Raw genomic sequence first — 22,478 nt, forward strand, 5'->3', positions numbered from 1 at the left:
TCGCTCGTTTATCTTGTAGCTTTTAGAGGATGCGGCTGAAACTGATATCGAGACTACTTTTTGCTAGTCGTCCGGCTAGTATCACTAGCGATATAGTAGTCAAATGACAAAATACTTACAATGATATTAATGAGTACTTTATATCCGTTCAATGCATTTTAAATCCGATAGTATTTTAAGCCATAAAAAGACATTTTCTCAAAAATGGACGGCAAAGTCAACGTTGCCGGTTAAAAAGTAGGTCGCGAAGTGCGTTGTTTATGGTCAGTCAAAAAATTAAAAAGTTAAAAACATTGCAGTCTCGATTTCGGGACTGCAATGTTGCATACAAATTCCAATTCCAAAGTTGAAGTGGCCATATCAAATGAAGGCATAGGTCCATTAAACAGCTAAACAGATGATCAGTACTTATTATTATAATGTTAGTACCGCGACTATTTAGATGTCTCAAATAGGTTGGCGTATTTTCAGCAGAAAAAAACACCTCTATTTTTAATTTAAAAAATAAAACGGCGGCAAAGCAAATCTTATTACTTTTTTCTGTGAAAATATATACATAAGAACGTTGCTTCTGTAAAATATTTCTATTATATTTGTATTTATTGCGCCATTTTTGAGAAAAGCACTATATATGACTCTGCTGGACGGCTACTTGCTGGCTTCGGATTCAATTAAACGGACTCTCAAGGTCGTCCGTTTAAAACGAATCCTCAGCCAGCAAGTAGTACTTCCTGGCCTCGACAATAATGTACTATTATATTTCGACTTTATATTTTATCCATATGTTCCCCGGTAGATAAGAGTTTTAATCGTTTTTATAAAGTGTATACTTACAAGTGGCAAGCGACCAGTAAAAGGTCAGTTATATGATCAAAAATATGTATTTTAATTAAATGACAATAAAATGTATTAAGCTATGACGGGTGTCAGAGGGGATAACTTTTCAACTGCTTGGGACCATAGTTTCTTAACTCTAACACTTAAATTCTAAATGATAGTTATAAAAAAATAAAAGATTGCATAATAGATTTGTTTATTGTTAATATTTAATTTATTAATGGTAGCTAGTAGTATTACAAACATTTAACTAAATGTAACTAACGAAGGACCGAAGGTATTTGTTTATTGTTATAGCCAGGCCGCGCGCGTTGTACTCTTTCGCTCGGCCGGCTAATCTACTGATCAGTTCAGTTACTAATTTGTTAATAAATGAAATTTAATTACATTTTTTGTGTTTGGCTTTTCTTATTCCCTTAATTCTTTAAGAGCTGTCAATAGAGTCGAATATTATAACTGCCATTTTGTATGCACGAGAGGATTAATGAAATCATAAATTCACTTAATTCGATTAATTCAGTTGCCCACATTAGATAGAAACGTACGTGTAAAAGAGCTTAAACATGCTGGTGTCTTGAGTAACAAAATTAGCTTTACGTTGCTAAATGCTAACTAGGCGAGAAATGCTTCATAATTACGGAAAAATATAACCCACGATAACACTGGACAAAGTGCCCAGATGACATGGGTTTCGTAGTATGTAGCGAAAATACTTCGTAGATGCAAAACGACAACGTGTCGTGATTAGCGCTGAATGGTTTAAGCGGTATCTTGGGTAACGCTTGCCTTATTAAAGGAAAGATATTAGTTAACCTATCCATATCAATTTTCGTGCGATTGTCTTAACGATTACTGGTAAATTAACCTACGAGGGGAGTTCAATAAAAAGTGAGAATGAGTATGTTATAAACAACTTTTATTAAATGTCATTTTATTTTTTACATAGTCACCTTTTAGCATAATAAATACACAGCTTTCTTTTTTCTAAATTTAAAATTACATTTTTAAAAAAGGTCTCATCTTGAGTACTTAAGAAATCTTGTACTGCAGCGACTACCGCGTCGTCGTCTTTAAATTTCTGGCCTCTCAGGTATTCTTTCAATCTCGGAAATAGATAGAAATCACTGGGGGCGAGATCTGGTGAATACGGAGGATCCTTAAGGATATATTATCGAACTTAGCATCACGAATTGCGGCCATTGCAACGGCGGACTTGTGTGCCGGGGCATTGTCCTGGTGGAACAGCACAACTTTCGAGAGTTTACCTCGCCATTTTTCGCGGATCTCATTGCGCAATGTTGCTATTTGTTTGGCATATGAAGTGCTCGTTATAGTAGCTCCATGCTCGAGATACTCAATCATTACTACCCCTTTACCATCCCAAAAAACAAAGCCTATGACCTTACCGGCAGATGGGCCCACCTTGAATTTCTTCGGAGTTGGAGATGATGGCCTTTTCCATGTCATAGAGTGCAGTTTCGTTTCAGGGTCGTAATGATGGAGCCATGTTTTGTCCATTGTTATAAATCGCGCCCAAAAAAGTTCCCGGTCTTGCTGTATTAGGTCCAAAGCTTCTTGACACATCAAGACTCTAGTTTGTTTTTGCGTGTCAGTAAGAATTCTTGGTACCCAACGCGCAGATACATTTTTTATACCCAAGCGTTCATGTAAAATATTATGCACGCTCCTCGTTAAAATCTTTACATTTTCCGCAATAACATAAACCGTAACACGACGATCCGCTTTAACTAAGTTTTCGACTTTTTTCACAATTTCTTCAGTTACTGCTGTAGTAGGGCGTCCGGAGCGGGGGTCCATGGTCGATGTTCTTCCACGTCTAAATTCGGCGCACCAACGTGCGACTGTCGAATACGGAGGAGCATTAGACCCTTAAGTGTCCCGCAAATCTAAATTGACTTGGTCCGTAGAATTTTTTTCAAACAAGTATTTGATAACGGCGCGCAGTTCAATTTTCTCCATTTTCCCTAACGTACTCAATAGCATTGCAAAGAAATGACCGTAGTTTTTTTTTAAACAAAAGAGCGTTTTTTTTTCATAGCAATCAGCTAGATAGATTAGCTTTACCGGCCAGTATTTAATTTCCTAATATTGAAAGAGTTTACAGTTCATGTTTTAGTATTTTTGATCATTTTCAAGGCAGTTTACTGAAATGAAACACTAATCAATTTATAATAATTTATTAAAGCAATATTTACTAAAAAAATTGGCTATGTCATACATTTTGGCTGGTCTGATGTTGATATTTGTATGGGAGTGTCCATTTTTTTTGCGACCTACATATTCACCCCGTATATTATTGCAGGTGAGTACAAAAACACCCTGTATTTATACTGTTTTTATTAATATTGAACTCTAACAAAATTTTGGTGGTAACTACTGGGAAAAAAAATCCCAGTAGTTACCAGTGGTAAAAGGTGGGAAAAAAATCCCAGTAGTTACCACTGGTAACAACTTGGTGGTAACTAGTGGGAATAACCCCTTTATACCGGACACAGTATATCATTGCACCAATGGGCCTACCCTTCCGGCTTGAACCGGAACACGACGCTCCGGCGGTCCGGGAGCGGCTCGCGCGCGCCTAGCTGCGCGCGCAACGCGTCCAGGCTCTGCCACAGCTGTTGCATCTGCCCATATATGATCACCTCTAGCCGCTGGATCGAGCTGTGCAGCTCTCCTGTCGTACAAAAATATATTTCTAGTTTTGTGAAGGCTAGTTTTGCTCAGACAAGTTTTTTTTACAGTAATCTTCAAATTGAAAAACGTTTTTTAAATGTGTAATACTCACTAGAGTCGGACCAATATAACTCTGCATGGTCAAATTTCTGAGAAAGTATGCCGGTATTTTTCTTTTTTTTTTCATGGAAACATGGGACACTTGGCAACACTGCCGCAGGTGTGCGGCAGTCTGTAAGGTAGGATCGCACCGTTTTGTTTTGACGGTTCGGTGCGATAGTGTGGAAGCCCACGCCAGTACTACCTATTCCTAGAACTGCTCCAAGGTCGCGGTGCGGTGCGATGGTGTGTTACGGCCTTAAGTCTGCAACAATTTTGATAGCACATAAGCACACGCAGTGCAAGTGTTCTTTTAACGTCAAACTTCTATCAAATTACGACTGGTATTAAATAACGCACTGCGTGTGCTATCAAAATTGTTGCAGACTTATCTTGGTCTAACTCTAGTACCTAAATAAGACTATTTGGTTTTGTACTAAAATGAAAGTTGGATTACGCAAATTAGATATTAACTTCTGTGAAAATTAGTGCCTGTGCTAATTAATAGGATTAGGTTGGCTATCCAACAGCGGCCGTGCCAATAACGTCGGGACAACGGAATTTAAGTATCAAGATTTTACGTAACAGTGTTGTCAGCAAAGCAAAAACCACGAAATAGCACTGGAACGCCCTCAAATCCCACGACTCTTCACTTTCCGAACAGACTATTTACGAATACGAGTTTGCTGCTGCAGAAACGGCTCGCAGGATTAATGATGTGTATGGGGCAGGTACTGTCAAAGGAAATACGGTATGATTTTGGTTCCAGCGTTTTCGTTCTGGAGATTTTGACCAACAGAACATGCCCCGTGGTCGGCCGGAGACCCAATTGTGGAAGCGGATCCATCGCAAAGTGTGTGATAAAACGATTTTGATTCACTTGAAACAAATTGGAAAGGTGAAAAAGCTTGAAAAATGGGTACCGCATGAATTAAGTGACGCAAACGAGGACAACCGCGCTCGACCACACACGGCACGTCTGACGGCCGCTAAATTAAGGGAGCTACGACTGGAATGTCTTCGACACCCACCGTACTCCCCGGACCTTGCTCCAACTGATTACTACTTTTTTCGGAATTTAGACAACTTCATGCAAGGAAAAAAATTCAACTCGGATGAGGCCGTCCAGATGGCCTTCAAAGATTTTATTGATTCTCGCTGTGACAATTTTTCAGCAAAGCCTTTGAGATGGCAAAAGTGCATAGATAGCGTTAGCCAAAAAAAATCGTTTTGATAATTGTCATATAAATCGCCAATTTCATATTTGTTCATACCTAACATACAAAAGCTATCGAGTAAACATTACAACTGAACTCATCCTTACTTGAAGTAACGACTCCATGTAGCCTCCTGGTGATGGTGGCGTTGGCAGTGGCATTCACCTCCAGCGTCTTCACCGAGCACATGGCACGCGCCTCCTCGCGCGGCCCGCTGCCGTGGTATGTCCCGTTCCGCACCTCCACGTACGGCTTCGCCATCTCGTGCCCATTACTCACTGTGTACCGCGGCCCACGCGCTGCTGAGAATAATAATCGTTCATGTAATAGGTATTAAACTCAACAGGGGCATTATATTACTTAGGTAAGTAAAGTAACGACTCGGACGTGATATGCAGAGAATTACATAAGCCTAAGGATCATCTTTGATCTATGCTACCTGCCACCTGTATTGTGTAAGGCCGGGCCGGGCTGTGTATTGGCTAAATGGCTAGGTACCTAGGTGCGAAGTACGTGGTGTGGTGGGGGAAACAAACGATACCAACGCCGGGATGGAAAATATTTCTACTTTCAAGGGATGCCATCTTCGTAATATTTAACGGCTGTACAAATGCAATTTTCTCATCAGTTTTTGAAGAATAAAGAGAGCATTTACGAGCTGGTGTGGTGAAAATTATATTTATTACCTACCTGAGTATATAAACTACCTAAATGATTGGCCCTATAAATGTTAGTTACCTCCTATATGTAACTCATAGTAGGAAAATCACCAGCGCTGTCTTTAAATAAGGTCGAAAGCGAATGGACCAATCATTGCCCCCCCGGCCCCGGCAATGATTGGTCCATTCGCTGGGGTTACGTAGGTACACGTAATATACGTATGATGGTAAGGGTTACAAAACATTTTAAAAAGCTGCATAGCCAGCCAATAGTAGATTGTACAACAAGGGTACAAAGCGAGTCATATTTATACGTGGCAATTTATTGGTTCGAGCGGTAGCGAGGACCAATATAGCCGAGGATAAAAATAGGCGTTTGTGCCAGAGTTATACACACTGCTTTTCACTTCGATTGTGAGTAAAATAAAACAATGGCAAACAAATAAAATACATTTAATTAAATTTTAATGTGAAATTTGAACAATTAGAAGATTACGTATTTTTGTAGCCAAATATTTAGCATCGGGAGTGGTGTTTAAGAATGTTTCCACATGGTTTGCCGTGAGAGCCTTTGATTTTTTGGTTTTGTGCCCATTAGAAAGTCTTTTCAAAAAACATGTAAGTTTCATATAGGGTTTTATATTCACGTCGTTTTTCACCTGCAACGTACCTGCAACACTCCATAATGTAGGCGGCTTCAATTTCTTGGACAATTCGTCGAAATATGTTAAGAAAACACCTTCCGAGAAAGTATCGACTAGTTTTTCGGCTCTCCAACTCATGAAATTTTCGTATACAGTAAGATATTTTTGTTTGGATTTCTGCGGCAATAACTGCTCAGTAACATTTTTCGCTTTCCTTTCCATTAAAGTATTAGGCGAAACTGTAATTTCCTCCTCACTCCACGACATTATTAAAAATAACAATCGTAAAGCAACAAATTGCAAAGCCGCAACAAGAGCTTCCCGCCAATATTCTTTTTTTTTAATTTTTAACACGTGATATTTACCTTAAGCTCACTGCACACTCGTGCGCGAATCGCGGCGCAAAGCCGCGAACGCGAGTGTGGTTTCGATTTCGCTGATTAGCTAACTGTCCACACTCGCGTTCGTGGCTTCGCGCCGCAATTCGTGTGGAGGAGGCTTTAACATTTTGTAGTTTATTTCTATAATAACTATGCTGTATTGTAAGATTTTAATGATTTAGTAATATATAAAACATGGATTAATAAAAAAAACGGGCCAAATTAAGTGGAATAACAATATTATCCGATTATGTTTTATTGTGTACTATGGCAGTGATTTGATTGTTTTAGTCTTTAAAAAAATATTACTTTGTGCACTAGAGCATAAAAGTAGCATTTTGTGCAGCCTACATCTAAGGAGAACTTTACGAGCATGAGAAGTGAAAAGTTAGTTATTAAGTAAGTCCAGTAATTAAGTAGGTGTTCCCAAAATACACACATTAAACCTAGACAAGACGAAGATACTTACAGTTTGGGTAAACTGGGGCAGTGTCAAGATGACTCACCAAAATGAAAATAATTGCACTAGAATATAGAACAACCCGCCACATTGTAGTTTACTTAATTCATTCAAATTATTTTCACCGTGACCTTAAAACATTATCTTGTTTCTTAATCCTCTAATCTTCCACATTAGGTACTTACATAAATCAATTCCGATAACTTATTATTGATTTATTTTATCACTTGTTTACGATCTACATATATCTTCACTGTTCAATTTATAAGATATAGGTAATTAATGTATTTGTGAAAAGATTAGATATCTAGGCAAGATTGTTTCATATTGCGCGCGTCGCAAGCGGTCTGTATAGTGTGTATGGTAAAGGTTACAGCGCAGCGGGACAAGAACTGGATGAACTCAGATCGACGGAGAGAATAAAATATAAGTGGCACGTTGGTGCTGGCGATACTCTGCCTAATGTTGTGCAAAATAGTTGCCTAACCTTCCAAATGTAGGCACGCGAACAACATCTACGGCACGGCCTGCTAATTATGATCAAACATTGACAAAAGTAGGTACCTACAGTATTCATTCATACTCTATAATACTCTACTTTCTTTAGGCAAACATAAGCAAGATACAACTTCAACTGAAATGTTATGAATTCTTACCTTTATATATTCAAAGTTATAGTTTATGATCGACCGAAATAAAATATGTAAGGTGTTTTAGTTATAATGAAATTCGAAACATTGCGATTTTTGAAAATTTATCTCACAAAAACTTGAGCGTAGTTTTTAGTTACAATCCTAATAAAACTAGGTAGGTACTCACATAAGTAGTTAAAGTAGTTACTTACATAAGTAGTCAAAGTAGGTACCTAAATCAATTTTCAAGTTCCAAGGTCGGGTATATATAGTGGTACGGAATTTAAAAGCTCCAATACGGAACTGGGCGGTAAATAGATCCAATTACTTATATACCTACATAAATATTAATTGAATGTCCCGAGTTCATGGAACTGGTGTACGAAATATAATTGGATATTTAATTTACAAGTCTTTCTGGTGAGGGAAAATTTAATAAGGGCTAATAGATTCCTTCCTGAGCTGGAAGGTCTGATGGCAATCGCTTTCGCAAATAGCAGTGCCTGTTTTAATTCTTGTCATTAGGTTGCCTAAACAGACCCCAGACTCCTCTAGAATGCAACCGCAGGGAAATGTTTAAAGTACGGTTTTTATAGCCTTAACTAAATTGGTAATGCAAGAAAACGTATTCGTATTTTTTTGCAATATATACGTAAATTATTTTTGTAACTAATGACGGAACTCCGTAGTTTGCATGATTTATTGAAATTATTTAAGAAATCCATTACACTCCTGCGTGTAAAAACGGCTAAGTATTATTAAAAATAAGAACAACCTCTATAATCAAGAAGGGTGACGAAAATATTAAAATAAAATTACCAACAACAATCCCATCTCCTTTTGGTTTCGTCGTACACACTTCCAAACCTAATAGTACCTACAACGTACGTATAAGGGCTGGCGTCCACTAGACTCGCCGAGGCGAATCGAATCGAATCGCAATAATTCGCCTCCTATATTTTCTAATGCAACTGCGTCCATTGGCGAAGAGCCGCGGCGCGCCCGTCAATGGACGCAGTTGCATTACAAAATATAGGAGGCGAATTATTGCGATTCGATTCGATTCGCCTCGGCGAGTCTAGTGAACGCCAGCCTTAACACTGTGGATAGGTGTAAGTACCTGCTTGTAACTTGGAGGTATACCTACAACTGTTTTTAGGGTTCCGTACCCAAAGGGTAAAAACGGGACCCTATTACTAAGACCCCACTGTCCGTCTGTCTGTCACCAGGCTGTATCTCATGAACCGTAATAGCTCGACAGTTGAAATTTTCACAGATGATGTATTATATGTATATTGGTAATTTGTCAGTCAGTAACAATCTGGAAAATTATACTCATCCCTTTCTTTTGGGTGCTAGTACTAGTGTAAGACAAAGATAGTATGATTCTCTCTGTCTATGTTTAAAATGAGACAGTCCTTTGACAAACTATATTTCTGTTGCCGCTATAAAAACAAATACTAAAAAGTACCGAACCCTTGGTGGGCGAGTCCGACTCGCACTTGGCCGGTTTTTCTTATTTTTTGCCGCCATTTTGTTTTGGCGGTAAATATGACAGTTGTTGTTCCATGAAAATTACTTTGTGTAGATACGGCAAATTTGTTATGGAGCGTTTTATGACGGAACAACGTGTTTTAATTATTAAAACGTTTTACTCAACCCAATCGAGGTGGGCGAGTCCGACTCGCACTTGGCCGGTTTTTCTTATTTTTTGCCGCCATTTTGTTTTGGCGGTAAATATGACAGTTGTTCCATGAAAATTACTTTGTGTAGATACGGCAAATTTGTTATGGAGCGTTTTATGACGGAACAACGTGTTTTAATTATTAAAACGTTTTACTCAACCCAATCATGTACCTATTGCGGAAACGCTAAGAAAATTGCGGAAAATTCGTGAACAGGTGACATTGATTGGCCCCAAGATTGGCCCCCAAGATCGCCTGATTTAACACCTCCTGACTTTTTTCTGTGGGGCTATCTAAAGGGACGTGTCTATGCTAACAGGCACATGAACCTTCAGCAATTAAAACAAAATATTCGAGACACAGTCACTGAGTGCCGCCAGTTTCTGGTGGAATGTGTGTGACCACGATATATTTTTAAAACATCTCCTGTACCACATTTTAAAGCGAAATAAAGATATTTGTATTTGAGATAACGTAGGAAATGTATGAAAATATGATGAAAAAAGGGTTCACATCTGCCATGCTGCTAGAGGTGGACATTTGTCTGATATTACTTTCCATGTTTAACTGCCGACCCTAAACACTATATTTAACAAGGAATAAGTACCTGCCTACTTAATATTTTTTCGATTTCATAGAATAAAATTACAAAACTTAAGTGTATAGGTACCTGTTATTCGGCCAGCCTGTATAAAGAAGTTACCTACTTGTTTGTTTGTACATGAGGTAATGCCAGTAGTTGTAAAACGATGAGGTTCATGGCCTTTACGAAAATAGTCCAACTGTCGGCAAGTACTAACGGTTTGCTTTGGCATACATACATCAACGCGGATTCGCCAGATGGTGTTCGTATTATTAGTTGTCGGCTTGCTTACAACTAGTTTCAATACAACCAAGAAACATATGTAATTTTATACAGGGTGCCTCTAATTGTCAGCTTTTATACTTACATACTAATTCCTTTTGTCACGCTCCACTTAAGGAGCAGTCAGTGTGACCTGTTGAACCGTCTAGGACCACGGATTGCGATAATGGATTGTCTTAGTAATTAAACCATGTCTTTCCGCTAAATGCGACGTACCTACCTACCTACTTGTGTTACAGAACTTAGGTATTGTTGTCGAAGCTCTACATTTAGTATTGCATAAAGTTTACGTCGTCGTAAACGAATGGTTTATTCACAAGTTCCTTTTCGGTGTAAACAATAGCCTATCTAGCCATCCTGACATGATAATATACATACCTATATAGCTGAGACAAGTCGACCAACCTGGTGAATCCATGGTCTTAGGCGCGCCCCGTGTCTACAAAAGGCATGCCTCCACATAATGAAATTTTATCTTCGATCTATACCTATAAATGTGTCAAGGTCCATCTGAATAGTGAATACCTTGTGATAGCTATGTATAGCCGTTGTTGAATTTGTATTCATTTTATTGCTTCTATTCAGAGGCCTGGGACGTTGACTGAAAAGATCGGTAAGCCCAATTGCAGCTAGTATAAGGGCCACCGGTTAATAACCAACCGGTTAACCCCGGGTTAGTGGGGTGGTGCAAGTGGCGCTAAGTACAAATCTACATATCAATGTTTCAACTTTGGACAAATTTTATATTCACCCATATTTTTAACCGACTTCAAGATTTCAAAAGGAGGAGGTTCTCAATTCGGTTGTATGTTTTTTTTGTTTTTGTTTTTTATGTTTGTTACTCCATAACTCCGTCATTTCTGAACCGATTTTGAAAATTCTTTTTTTGATTGTAAGTATATACATACAGATTGGTCCCGTTTCTGATGATGGGATCCATGAGTAATCGAGGAAACTCCTCAAATGTTAAAAGCAAACATATAGTGATTTTAGTATTTTCATCAACAAATCAAGCATTTCCATTTAAATAAGTGACATTTGATAAAGTGGAACTGCTGATGATGATCAGAACGGAACTTCAATGACGCATAGTTCAAGTTAGGCGATTTGTCTTCCTCGTTATGTTTGTTAAGCAAGTTAGGTTTTCAAGACACATTTTTGTCAAGCTCGAGTTCTGATGATGGGATCTATGAGGAATCGAGGGAACTCCTCAAATGTGAAAGGCATACATATAGTGATTTTTGTATTTTCATCAACAAATCCAGCATTTCCATTTAAAAAAGTGACATTTGATGAAGTGGAGCTGCTGATGATGATCAGAAATATCAGAATGGATTTCTTTAATGACGCATAGTTCACGTTTGGCGATTTGTCTTCTTTTTTATGTTTGTTAAGCAAGTTAAGTTTTCAAGACACATTTTTGTCAAGCTCCAGTTCTGATGATGGGATCTATAAGGAACCGAGGGAACTCCTCAAATGCGAAAGGTACTTATACATATAGTGATTTTTGTATTTTCATCAACAAATCCAGCATTTACATAAAAAAGTAACATTTGATAAAGTGGAACTGCTGATGATGATCAGAATGGAACTCTTCAACGACACATAGTTCACGTTTGGCGATTTATTCTCTTCGTTATGGACCCAGACCCAAACTTGGACCTGGACTTTTTTTGAACTGCGATCCTCACAGAACCGAACTGCTATCAGATAAGTGGGTTAGGTTAGGTTAGAACTGTGACCCTTACAGAAACGAAATGCTACTAGAAAAGTGGGTGGTTTTACCTCCTTTTAGTCAGGCAAAAGATGCTGTCTTTTTCATTTCATTGTCTGGAGTGCACCATCAACAATAAGTAATCCCCCCTTTGAAGTCGGTTTTTTTTCTTAAAAATTATTACACTTGTACTTAATTGGGTAAAAATAGGTACTTAACTACTTACCTAGTGTGTATGTATTAGATGTTGCTAATACGTTTACCTACACTAATGTGAATATAAACTGATAATGAAATCCTGGTTTCGTAATTTCATGATAACGACAACCTTTACGTTGATCATTAAACCATATATATTAAACCTTAGGTAAACCAAGTCACATCTTAATAACTGCTTCTAGTGAAATCAATAGTATTAATAATGAACGCTGTGGTTTTGTTATCATTTCTCGCCTTGGCGGCAAATATCATCAGCGGCACCAAAGGTTTGTAAAAAGTTATGCTTGGTACGGAATTCTAAACAGAATTATATGTGCCTATATTATAGGCCTAAATCCTATTAGTGAACTTAATAAAAGTTAGTGTTCCAGCTATCGTTTGTCATTAGTATATTAATATATTTTTTTACAATAATTAAATTTGTGGGCGCGGTTATGGTTCTAATTTTTAGTGTCACAGTCAGATTTATATAGATATACCTGATCTATATAAACGCTCTATGTATGCATTTACGTTTGCAAATTGGTTTACTGGTATTACTCTACTTTCACCAACATTTGTATTTTGTAGTCGCTTCTTACAAATTATTTTATTTCAGAATTATCATCAGCGGTTAGTGATCGAGTGCTAGAAATTGCCGGGCGCCAATTATCCAACATTAGAAGTAGGGAAGACGCGAGAGATGGGGACCCAGTACCGCCGTATAGGGACGCAATCAATTTCGAAACCCAACATGTGGATTTGTGCGGACCAATTTTATGGTGAATATTTTAATTACATATGATTTTAATAGCAGTTTATGTGTCTGATACATAATGGAAGGCATTCAAATACGACTGTGGGTTTATGAAACGAATGAAATGAGTTTCATAAAAGGATCACACGAGTATTTTAATGCCTAATTATTTGTGAACTGTGTTTTTTCATATTTTTAAACTCATTGTTTAGTTTTTAGGGTTCCGTACTTCAAAAGGAAAACACGGAACCTTTATAGGATCACTCGTGCGTCTGTCTGTCTGTCCGTCTGTCACAGCCTATTTTCTCCGAAACTACTGGACCAATTAAGTTGAAATTTGGTACACATATGTAAGTTTGTGACCCAAAGATAGACATGTTACGTAAACAAATTAATTTTAAACACGGGGGCCACTTTTGGGGGGTAAATGAGAAAATTAAAAAATAAAGTTTGTCAAACTATATCGCCTTACATATCAAATGAAAAAGCTCATTGTGAGAATCTCAAATATACGAGTATTTTCTTTATAATCAAGAAAATAGGCAAAAAATGACCATTCCCCCCCCTTTATCTCCGAAACTACTAGGTCTAAAATTTTTAAAAAATACACAAAATAGATCTTTATCTATAGATCACAGGAAAACCTATTAGAAAAGTGCAGTCAAGCGTGAGTCGGACATAATTACTTAGTTTTTGATCCGACCCCTACGGGTTTTTTAAAGACATTTCACTCACGTTTCACATCATAAAAAATACATTAATTATGTAATGTGCGGAACCCTTGGAACGCGAGTCCGACTCGCACTTGGCCAGTTTTTTTTATGTATGTATATACCTACATTTTTTATACTGGGGTCCCAAGGTAGAACGTGTAAGGTGGTGGCACCAGTAATGTACAAGAACCAATTATGGACATTTTTTTCCCGTAAACTCAATTTTGAAGGAACAGTAGACACTATATTTTTAAAGTAATGACACTGTGTTCAGGTAACTGATGGCCAAAATAACTAGTAAAGATAAATGGTGGGTGATAAGGCATTACAACTTTGTTGTCCATTACTGGGTCCTACTGTGCTTAACATGTCCATGACTGGTGCCGTCACTCTATATACCTAGAGTAAGGAATTGGAACGATATAAATTAATATGTAAGATCTCTTCTACTAATGTTGATTTTTGTTATATTTAATATATAAAAAACTTTCGACATTATAGCTGTTTCATGATTTTTACTATTTCCCTACGTTATAGTCGTACAAAAACAATATAAGATAGCTAAGAACCTATTGATTTTAAGCCATAAAAAATATTTATATTTTTATGCCATGTCTCTATACCCTACTTGCTTTTTTTTATAACATCTCAATTATATGTATAAAACTAGAAATAAAATGTCATTTGTTTAGGAGTATAATGATTATGGAACATTTTAAAACCGCTATCTCCATTACTTCGCACTAGAACTTGGTCTTTTAAACTTTCAAACTTGAACATCGAATAATTAGGAGTTTCTTTTTGCATTTAAAAGAGCATGTTTTCGACTATATGCCGGTAGCAATAACTCAATACCGACAATAAGTACCCTTTTGATTGACGATGACACACTGTTGATGGCATGAACATGTAAAAAAATATCTATTTATTGCAGCATTAGCGCGAATGTTACTAATGGGTCTGTCACTGGTTTGTCTGAATACGAGCTCATCAAGTTGGACTTGACCTCTAACGGAGTGATGCTCCAAATTGATATAGATATCAAGTTCCCTAAACTGCAATTGGACGCAGGTGAAGTTACACTACAATTACAGATTTTTATTTTGCTAGATTTTTAATATTTATACCTGTCAAGATATTGAAAATGTAATTATTGCACAATTAGTAACCTTTTTCTTGATAATCTCACATATATAATTCTAGACTAAAGCAGAACATTGTTTTTGGACAGATTACTATACCATGAAGGGAAATATTATGGAAGCCTTACCGTTATCTGGTGAAGGAAAGTTGCTGTAAGTTTTTTTTAATGCTTTTGTAGCTTAGGTATTCAATGAATAATAAAATAACCCATAAGGCACACTTTGTAGAGCCTTCATTTGCTGACTTTGCTATACTACGAGTGTTACTTCACACGGTAGACGGTAGCCTGGCAGCTGTTTATCGGTGAAGTTCAAAGTAGCAGGCAAGCAAAGAGGAAGTAAAACCCTATAGGAGTGAAATTCTATAATAAAAATATCTGAACTTATATACACTATAAGCTCTACTCCTCAAACTGACCAACATTTGTTCAGCAACTTTTAAAAATAACTTGTGTTTTGATTTTCATTACATTTAAAGTTTATTCTAAGACGTAATGTATTGCAAAATTTGTTATATTTAAAGGCCAAAGGGTGACAAGCAACGTCAAACACACATATAGCAGCGTACATTGAAAATAATATTTAATTGTATGAAAAAGGTATAATCTAAAGATTTCATAATTTTAAAAGGTTGCTGATCAGTTTGAGGCGACAGCCTCCAGTTTAATTTATTGCTCCTTTTACAGGAAACACCGTGTGTGTGTGTTTAGTTACAGGGTGGATAAAAAATTTGCATTCCCGTTGCCAGGGAGGTTTTGGGATTATACTGAGCAATTTAATATGGGATCAACCACGAAATCGCGAAAAAAAATTACCATCCCGTAGAAAATGGACCAGCTAAAATGTATGAAACAGGTAATTTTTTTTTCGCGACTTTGGGGTTCGTCCCATAGTAATAGTTACTCAGTATGATTTATTACTAATTTTTTAGCCACCCTGTATAGTAGTGAAACTACTGCAAAACACAACTTAAAAAATATTTATCAAAATGATTTGATTTGTTTTCTAGTTAGTTGTAAAAAATCTGATTAAACCGTTTTTACTTGGTTGTCAGGGATTAAAATCTGTGATTATTGATCACTGACCATGAGCTGCATTTTAACTGGTACCTAATTATGCCTTGCAGCTTCGAAACAACGGATTTAAGAATATGGACTAAAATTGTACTGCATGTGTCAGACTATACGTCTATTGAAAGCTTCGAGAACTCTGGTTTCAGTATTAACGGTATTTTGGTAAGTATAGTGAGTGCTTATTTATCACATACGATTTTTGTATAAACTAGCGACCCGCCACGGTTTCGCACGGGTTACACAAAACCTTAACAAATTATACACCTAAACCTTTTTCAAGAATCATTATTGATAGGTGAACCGCGTGAAAATCCGTTTAGTAGTTTTTGAGTTCATCGCGAACATACATACAGACAAACGCTGCGGGGGACATTGTTGTATATATTTCCTGTAACAGGAGCATTAAATTAAGCTGTAGGCTGTACTCCTCAAACTGACCAACATTTATTTGTTCAGCAACTTTTAAAAAGAACTTGTGTTTTGATTTTCATTACACTTTAAAGTTTATTCTAAGACGCAATGTATTGCAAAAACGCAGCGTACATTGAAAGTAATATTTAATTAGTATGAAAAAGGTATAATCTAAAAATTTAATTATTTTAAAAAGTTGCTGCACAAATGTTGGTCAGTTTGAGGCGTACAGCCTCCAGTTTAATTTATTGCTCCTGTTACAGGAAACACCGTGTATAAGGTGTTTTTTTGTAGTGATGTTAAGTTACCTACAGGCGTGTTCAGGAGCAACAAGATGTGAAATGAATTTCGGTCAGATCTAGGTCAATATAGATAGGTACTTAATCATAAATAAATTATTAACCAAATTAAATTTGGCTACCTCTAGGTTAGTCGTAATTATCACCAAGTATGATTTTCTTTTATCAAACAATTTTCTGCCATTTCTGCCTTTTTCTGAGTTATGGATGTTTTATATGTCTATAAGTATGTATATATAGTACCCACAAGTTCCACAACACAAGCTTTATTGAGCTTACTGTTGAGACTACGTCGATTTCTGTAAGATTGTCCTTGTAATATTTATTTCGACCAACAAGCAACAGCGTGTTCCCTCGTAACTACTGAGTACTGAACAGCCATATCGATTTCGATGATATTAGATTCATTTTTGTTGATCAAGGCTTATTGCGTAAGTATATTTTAATATGTTTATTGTACTCGTATATTTATACTTAAAAACAAAACCCTATAAAGTGATGAGCTATCAAAAATATTCAAAATGAAGAAATTTAATAAAATTAAAAATAAAGAATGTATATTGAATCGGGAAACGATAAAAATAGTATGTACCTACCCATGTGCGTTGGGGTAAGACTAAACGGATTTTTAATCAGATGAGCAGTGTTGCATTGAAACCACCGTAAAACACAATAGAAAAGGGATAAGAGCAAGTAATAGACTTTCCTACGGAATCGTCGCGCGTCGGTAACACTCCGGTGAGCTACTTTTTCTGATAGAAGTTTCAGGAGATGGGGTAAAGTTAAAAGTTTGCTCCAAGCACAATTTCAAAATTTGACCCACACTAACATACTAACAGGGCAAGTTAAATATAAGCTTAAGTACAAGTAACCGTCAGTTTTTTTCTTGATACACACTTTTATTGCCGACTGAAGTTTTTCTCCTTTGTATGTCTATCGAGTACTTTTGGTTAAAATTGGTTAAATTTACATTTGTATTGAGACGACAACGAAGAAGAAAGAAAATATTTATTTTCTGTATTAATCACAAGTTATACTTATAATGCCTTGGGGTCGAGGCGTCCACACGGATGGCCGTGGTAGGTTGCCTGAGTGTGTACAGTCGCGGGTGCCGCGGTAGTACGGTACGGTAGTGACGGACAGAGCTCTCCCTGAATATATATAAATCAGTGTTGCGCGCAATTACTTACCTACTTGTGTAATTTAATTACTAACTGAATTATCGGTAATTGAATTACATGAAAATTCAATTACATGCAATTCAAATTGCTATGTAATTACATCAATTTATAAAGTAGTCACACTACATTTATTAAATGTGATCTCATGTGTAATTAGAAGAATAATGAAAACATTTATTACATAATAAGTGTAGCAACATGAATATAAAGCTAAAACTAACTGAAATTAAAATAACTAAAGCTAAAAAATTAAATTACCTATCAAAATTGTGTGCCCTTGGTAGGGTGCCTATCACGCAGGCACCGTTCCCGCGCTGGATTGCGATTGCAATTCTCTGCGCAAGAAAAAGCTGCCCGCACGGGGGTGGTCCGTTGCCTCCCTCAGCCGTTCGCCGAGCGCCTTGTGGAGCATCTGTGCGCCTCTGCCCCACAAACCAAAATTTTGACTCGGTCCAGCTAGCCAGGCATTCGAGGCCTCAACCAGGCACGCGATCTCGCAGTTTGTAGCCGGAGAGGCTTGGAGAATTTTACCTAAGAGATCGGAGGTGCTATGATTAGGCTATTTGACTAATTTTTAAAAAAGGTTTTAATTGATTGTTTATGACTTAATAATTACACTACATTGATATTTCCGTGAAATTTCCTGTATTAAATATAAAAATAACAATGTTAGTTTATTTATTTTGAACGCGCCTTAAACGCTGTTTTTGCAAAGGGGCTAATCACGTGACACGTGTGACGTCACGCGCAAGTAAACTCAGTCAATGACCTTAGTTAATCTTATGGTTTATGTGCATTGAATTCATTATTTCACTGTAAAATGGTATATAAATGGTGTATAGTGCCGCAATGTTCAAGTAAGACTATAAAAAATCAAGACAAATCGTTTGTTTCCATTCCAACGAATCCCAAAAAAAGAAAAATATATCAGAAAACTGTGGAACAATAACTAAAATTAACTAAATACAAATAAAACTGCTAAAACACTCAAGACAATCAAGAATGTTTACCCGCGTGTGACGTCATCCGAGCGTTGACCAATCACAGAGCGTTCACGTCCCTGATGAAATTTCAAAAAATATTAAATTTTCTTTCGTTTATTTTCCAAAAAATAAGCATAATTTACATTCAAATATAGTGAAATATACTTTATTAGTTTATTATCTTTCAGGATGACAGCAATTCGTTATATATTTTTAATGTTGTCAAATACCCTATTGAGGCCAAGAATGCCGGCAGAGCAACACGTGAAATATTACGGGTACCCAACCCAAGCCACCATACCTTATCGGTAAGGTGGCTTGAGTCCATGCCTTAGCGAGCAGGCATCGGAATCGGATGTTCAAAATTGATTCAATTTGGGATTTTAAAAGTAGGTCAATAGGTCGGAGTAGATGAGGGTATTTCCAGATTACTTTTAATTACTTTTTGCCCAACACATACAAATATACGTGGTGAAGCTAAATAAAAGTGTGTAAATAATTGTTTTATTCTAGTTTGAAATTTCACCCTGTAAATTCCACCATGTGAATTTTAATCGTCCACGATTGTTATTGTTCTACCTCTACTCATAAATATCTCGATGATCATCTCTGTTTGCCACAAGCAGTCGTCATTTAAACGCTATATACACTTCAAAAATAAGCTTCTTTGTCTTATCCGATTGATTACAGTAACCACTTAAGTACAATTTTATCACCTAAATACCTACCTATGAAAAAATGCGAGTCAGAAATTTGGGATTTATTTAAAAGAATGATGCATAAAGTTAGGATTTAGAATACAATATATACCTACTTACATAATAATGCTTAGGATAGACCGGGGACAATTGAAACAATTTATGTTACATGGCCTGTAAAGTTTAGTTCTACATAATATTTTATTTTTACAGAGAAAGATATTTAAATTTGTGAAATGCTTATCGCCCATGGTTATGTAATGATAGGATACCCTACTGTCAAAGTGATACAACTTTTAATTTCAATATGATCCCGATTTGTGTCAGTCTGGCATCCTTATTGAGAGTGATGTGTTAATAATGTATTACTAATATGACGTACTAATGCTAACACAGTAGTCAAACCAATAAAGTACCAAGCGACCGTTTTTTACGTTTCTGATTGTATTTTAAATTTGATTAATTATACATAAATATACCTATGAGTTACCTTCAATCCTACTCGTATGTACCTACTAATTCTTAATGACAAGTTTGTTCGGAGCTTGTCGTCTTGCAAATAAATGATTTTTTCACCTCAGTAGCTCGAACAAGCCTACTTTCGTCACTCCCTGGAGTGAGGAAAGTGCGACTTTCCTCACTCCAGGGAGTGAAACAATGTAGCTTTTTAATTTAGTGAAGGCCATGAACTGCCACTTCATACTTCTATTACAAATTCGTTTTTTTTTTCTTATCTGTATTATTATGTGTAATTCGAAATACATTTTAACCTTTAATATGTTCTCACTACTGAGGTGAAAAATTATATGTGCAACACGAGAGCAAACTTATTTTACATCTCGTGTTTTTGAGTCAAACGCAAGAAAAACCAACTTTCCTCTCTTGTTGCACAAATAACTATTTCACCATCAGCGTGTATCGTCGGGGATAGGTTACGCATCTCCAATTTTCTTCCACGTACCTAATAGCCAGTCCGATTTACTGATGTACATATCTCTCCTGTGAAGTAGACCTTTAATTTTATCCTCCCATCTGATTGGGGGTCAATGATCCGGTTTTTTGGAGCGAGGCATATATATATAGGTATATTTACCATCATCCACATCACAACGTCATCACATTGTCTATTGTGGATAAAGCTACTGTTGTATTTCAGAGTCGCACAGAATTCGATTGTAACATAGACGACGTGTTCAACGCGATGGTAGGCGAGCTGCTGGCGGACTACCTCAATAGGTTCAACAGACCTATCGCCGCGCAGTGCAGCGCTTCACTCAAACAACTCATCAATTCAATACTTAATTAAGTTGACTTAAATATGTTCTTTTTACAAGGTTTTTTACATGCCGTGTAGTATGTAGTATAGTAAGTATAGGTAGGTCAAATAATTTAAGCTAAATTAAAAGTTTAAACCACTTATTGACGTTAATATGAAAGACCGGTGACAATGCAAAATAATGATTATCGACTAAGTAGGGTGATTCAAAAACCTTTATTTTTTTTATTTTCCGACGGGGCAACCCCTTATTTGGTTACACTTATTATGCTGAGAAAATACGCTAACTTTTTTAACTTTATCTCAACTACAATGGGTTGCTCAACCACTGAAATTTTTGATGTTGTATGAAATCCAAAAAATAATAAGTATTTTTAATACAGTTGCTCAAAAAGTGCTACTTTTCGTGGCTGTTTAGCGTGCGGAAAGTTGGTTTTCGCGAACTAGTGCTTTTTACTATTCCAATTTTTTTAAATTTATACTTGTTCCAATTCATGACTACCTACTTATTGATGAGTGTTAAAATTAGTTTCCTTTAAACGTCGTAATCAACATAAACCTACTGTTAATGTAAGAATACGAAAAATATGCATATTTCATGTTTTATTGCTTACCTCTTCATCATTTATTTTTTAATGTTGAAAAACCGTTCTTAATAAGTGTCTAAATGGAATGGAACGCCTGTCAAAGAAGAGGCGTTTTTTCTTACTGCAAGAATGTTTTATGTTTCCAAAGGCAACATTCGATATTGTTTTTATAAATATACGATACATAAATAATCGTAAATAACGATATTTAGGTAATAACAGTACAATGTTTTATATTTACAATTGTTTCTGTCTTATAGAACATGCATTTGAAAAAAAACTTTCATTGAAGTGGGTTCTATAATAATAAAAAAAACACCTCTTCATAATTTCAATGTCAATGATGTCACAGAATTAATAATATAAAAGTTTCGAATTCCTTACTTGTTGTTGTTCTTATTTTTTCGCAACTGTATTAAAAAACGTCGTTCGATACACGTGCGGAAATGTCATTCTTCGCTCGATATCTCGGTACTCGTGAAGTAATGACATACTTTCCGCACTAGCATCGAAATGTACTATTATTTTTCAGATTTTTATGTAATTATCTGTTTTCATACTATTTTAACATGTGATTTATAAGTTATGAAGTAGAAAAACATTATAATTTCTATTTTTTATAATTTTTCAAGTTTGATTCTTTGAATTTCACCTGAAAAATTCATAAAAAATAGAAATAATTGTTTTATTTTACTTAATAACTTATAAATAACATTTTCAAATAATGTGAAAACAACTAGGTACTTAAATAAAAATCTAACAATTTTATTTAGATTTTTTTGGGTTTCATACAACGACGTTAAAAAATTTCAAAGTGGTTGAGCACCCCTTTGTAGTTGAGATAAAGTTACAAAACTTGGCGTATTTTATCAACATATTAAGTGTAACAAAATACCGCTTCTTCTAGCTAGAGTTTGAATGTTTCCCATACAAACGTTAACCATCCTATTGTCGACATTATCATCATGTTGTTTGTTTTATTTTAGTGTCACATTTTATCTAATAATAAGACAATAAGTCGTTTACTTTAATGCTTTTTATTTCTATTACCTACCCCTAAAATGTTATAGTATCTACCGGCAGTAAATAAAGCGCGAAGGTCTATATCAAAGTCACTAAAATACCTACATCTAAACTAAAAAAGGCCCCCACGGTATCGTACTTGCCGATAAATTATGTTGGTACCTATAAAGATAACATTATAGACCTATTCGCTGACAGAGCCACAGTCTTGATTGATCGACGCATATGAATCGATTATCAACGACGATTAA

At 36.2% G+C, this 22,478-nt stretch overlaps 2 protein-coding genes and 1 long non-coding RNA gene across 3 annotated transcripts in view; 1 reads left to right on the forward strand and 2 right to left on the reverse strand.

Annotated features, from left to right (window-relative positions):
- The window catches only part of LOC134754981 (uncharacterized), a 245,613-nt gene that overhangs the window by 169,540 nt on the left and 53,595 nt on the right, over positions 1 to 22,478 (reverse strand). The gene's annotated exons all lie outside the window — the stretch shown is intronic.
- LOC134754954 (uncharacterized) lies at positions 3,248 to 7,362 on the reverse strand. Its single transcript, XM_063691442.1, has 3 exons — positions 7,000 to 7,362; positions 4,955 to 5,149; positions 3,248 to 3,532 (listed from the first exon to the last, which is right to left on the reverse strand). Exons 1-3 carry the CDS (start codon positions 7,079 to 7,081, stop codon positions 3,375 to 3,377), a joined length of 435 nt encoding a protein of 144 aa, XP_063547512.1. The 5' UTR covers positions 7,082 to 7,362; the 3' UTR covers positions 3,248 to 3,374.
- On the forward strand, positions 12,308 to 20,676 carry LOC134754997 (uncharacterized). Its single transcript, XM_063691476.1, has 6 exons — positions 12,308 to 12,371; positions 12,704 to 12,866; positions 14,489 to 14,625; positions 14,786 to 14,849; positions 15,823 to 15,931; positions 20,498 to 20,676. Exons 1-6 carry the CDS (start codon positions 12,308 to 12,310, stop codon positions 20,645 to 20,647), a joined length of 687 nt encoding a protein of 228 aa, XP_063547546.1. The 3' UTR covers positions 20,648 to 20,676.

This window comes from Cydia strobilella, chromosome Z, assembly GCF_947568885.1.
Source record: "Cydia strobilella chromosome Z, ilCydStro3.1, whole genome shotgun sequence".
NCBI classification, from domain to species: domain Eukaryota; kingdom Metazoa; phylum Arthropoda; class Insecta; order Lepidoptera; family Tortricidae; genus Cydia; species Cydia strobilella.

Bases quoted from the DNA above. Each gene is read 5' to 3' on its own strand.
- LOC134754954 (XM_063691442.1), bottom strand. From the start codon at position 7,081: ATGTGGCGGGTTGTTCTATATTCTAGTGCAATTATTTTCATTTTGGTG. The intron at 5,150-6,999 runs GTAAGTATCTTC...TATTATTCTCAG, and splicing joins TGCCCCAGTTTACCCAAACT to CAGCGCGTGGGCCGCGGTAC. The intron at 3,533-4,954 runs GTAAGGATGAGT...TTTGTACGACAG, and splicing joins ACATGGAGTCGTTACTTCAA to GAGAGCTGCACAGCTCGATC.
- LOC134754997 (XM_063691476.1), top strand. From the start codon at position 12,308: ATGAACGCTGTGGTTTTGTTATCATTTCTCGCCTTGGCGGCAAATATC. The intron at 12,372-12,703 runs GTTTGTAAAAAG...ATTTTATTTCAG, and splicing joins TATCATCAGCGGCACCAAAG to AATTATCATCAGCGGTTAGT. The intron at 14,626-14,785 runs GTGAAGTTACAC...GTTTTTGGACAG, and splicing joins TAAACTGCAATTGGACGCAG to ATTACTATACCATGAAGGGA.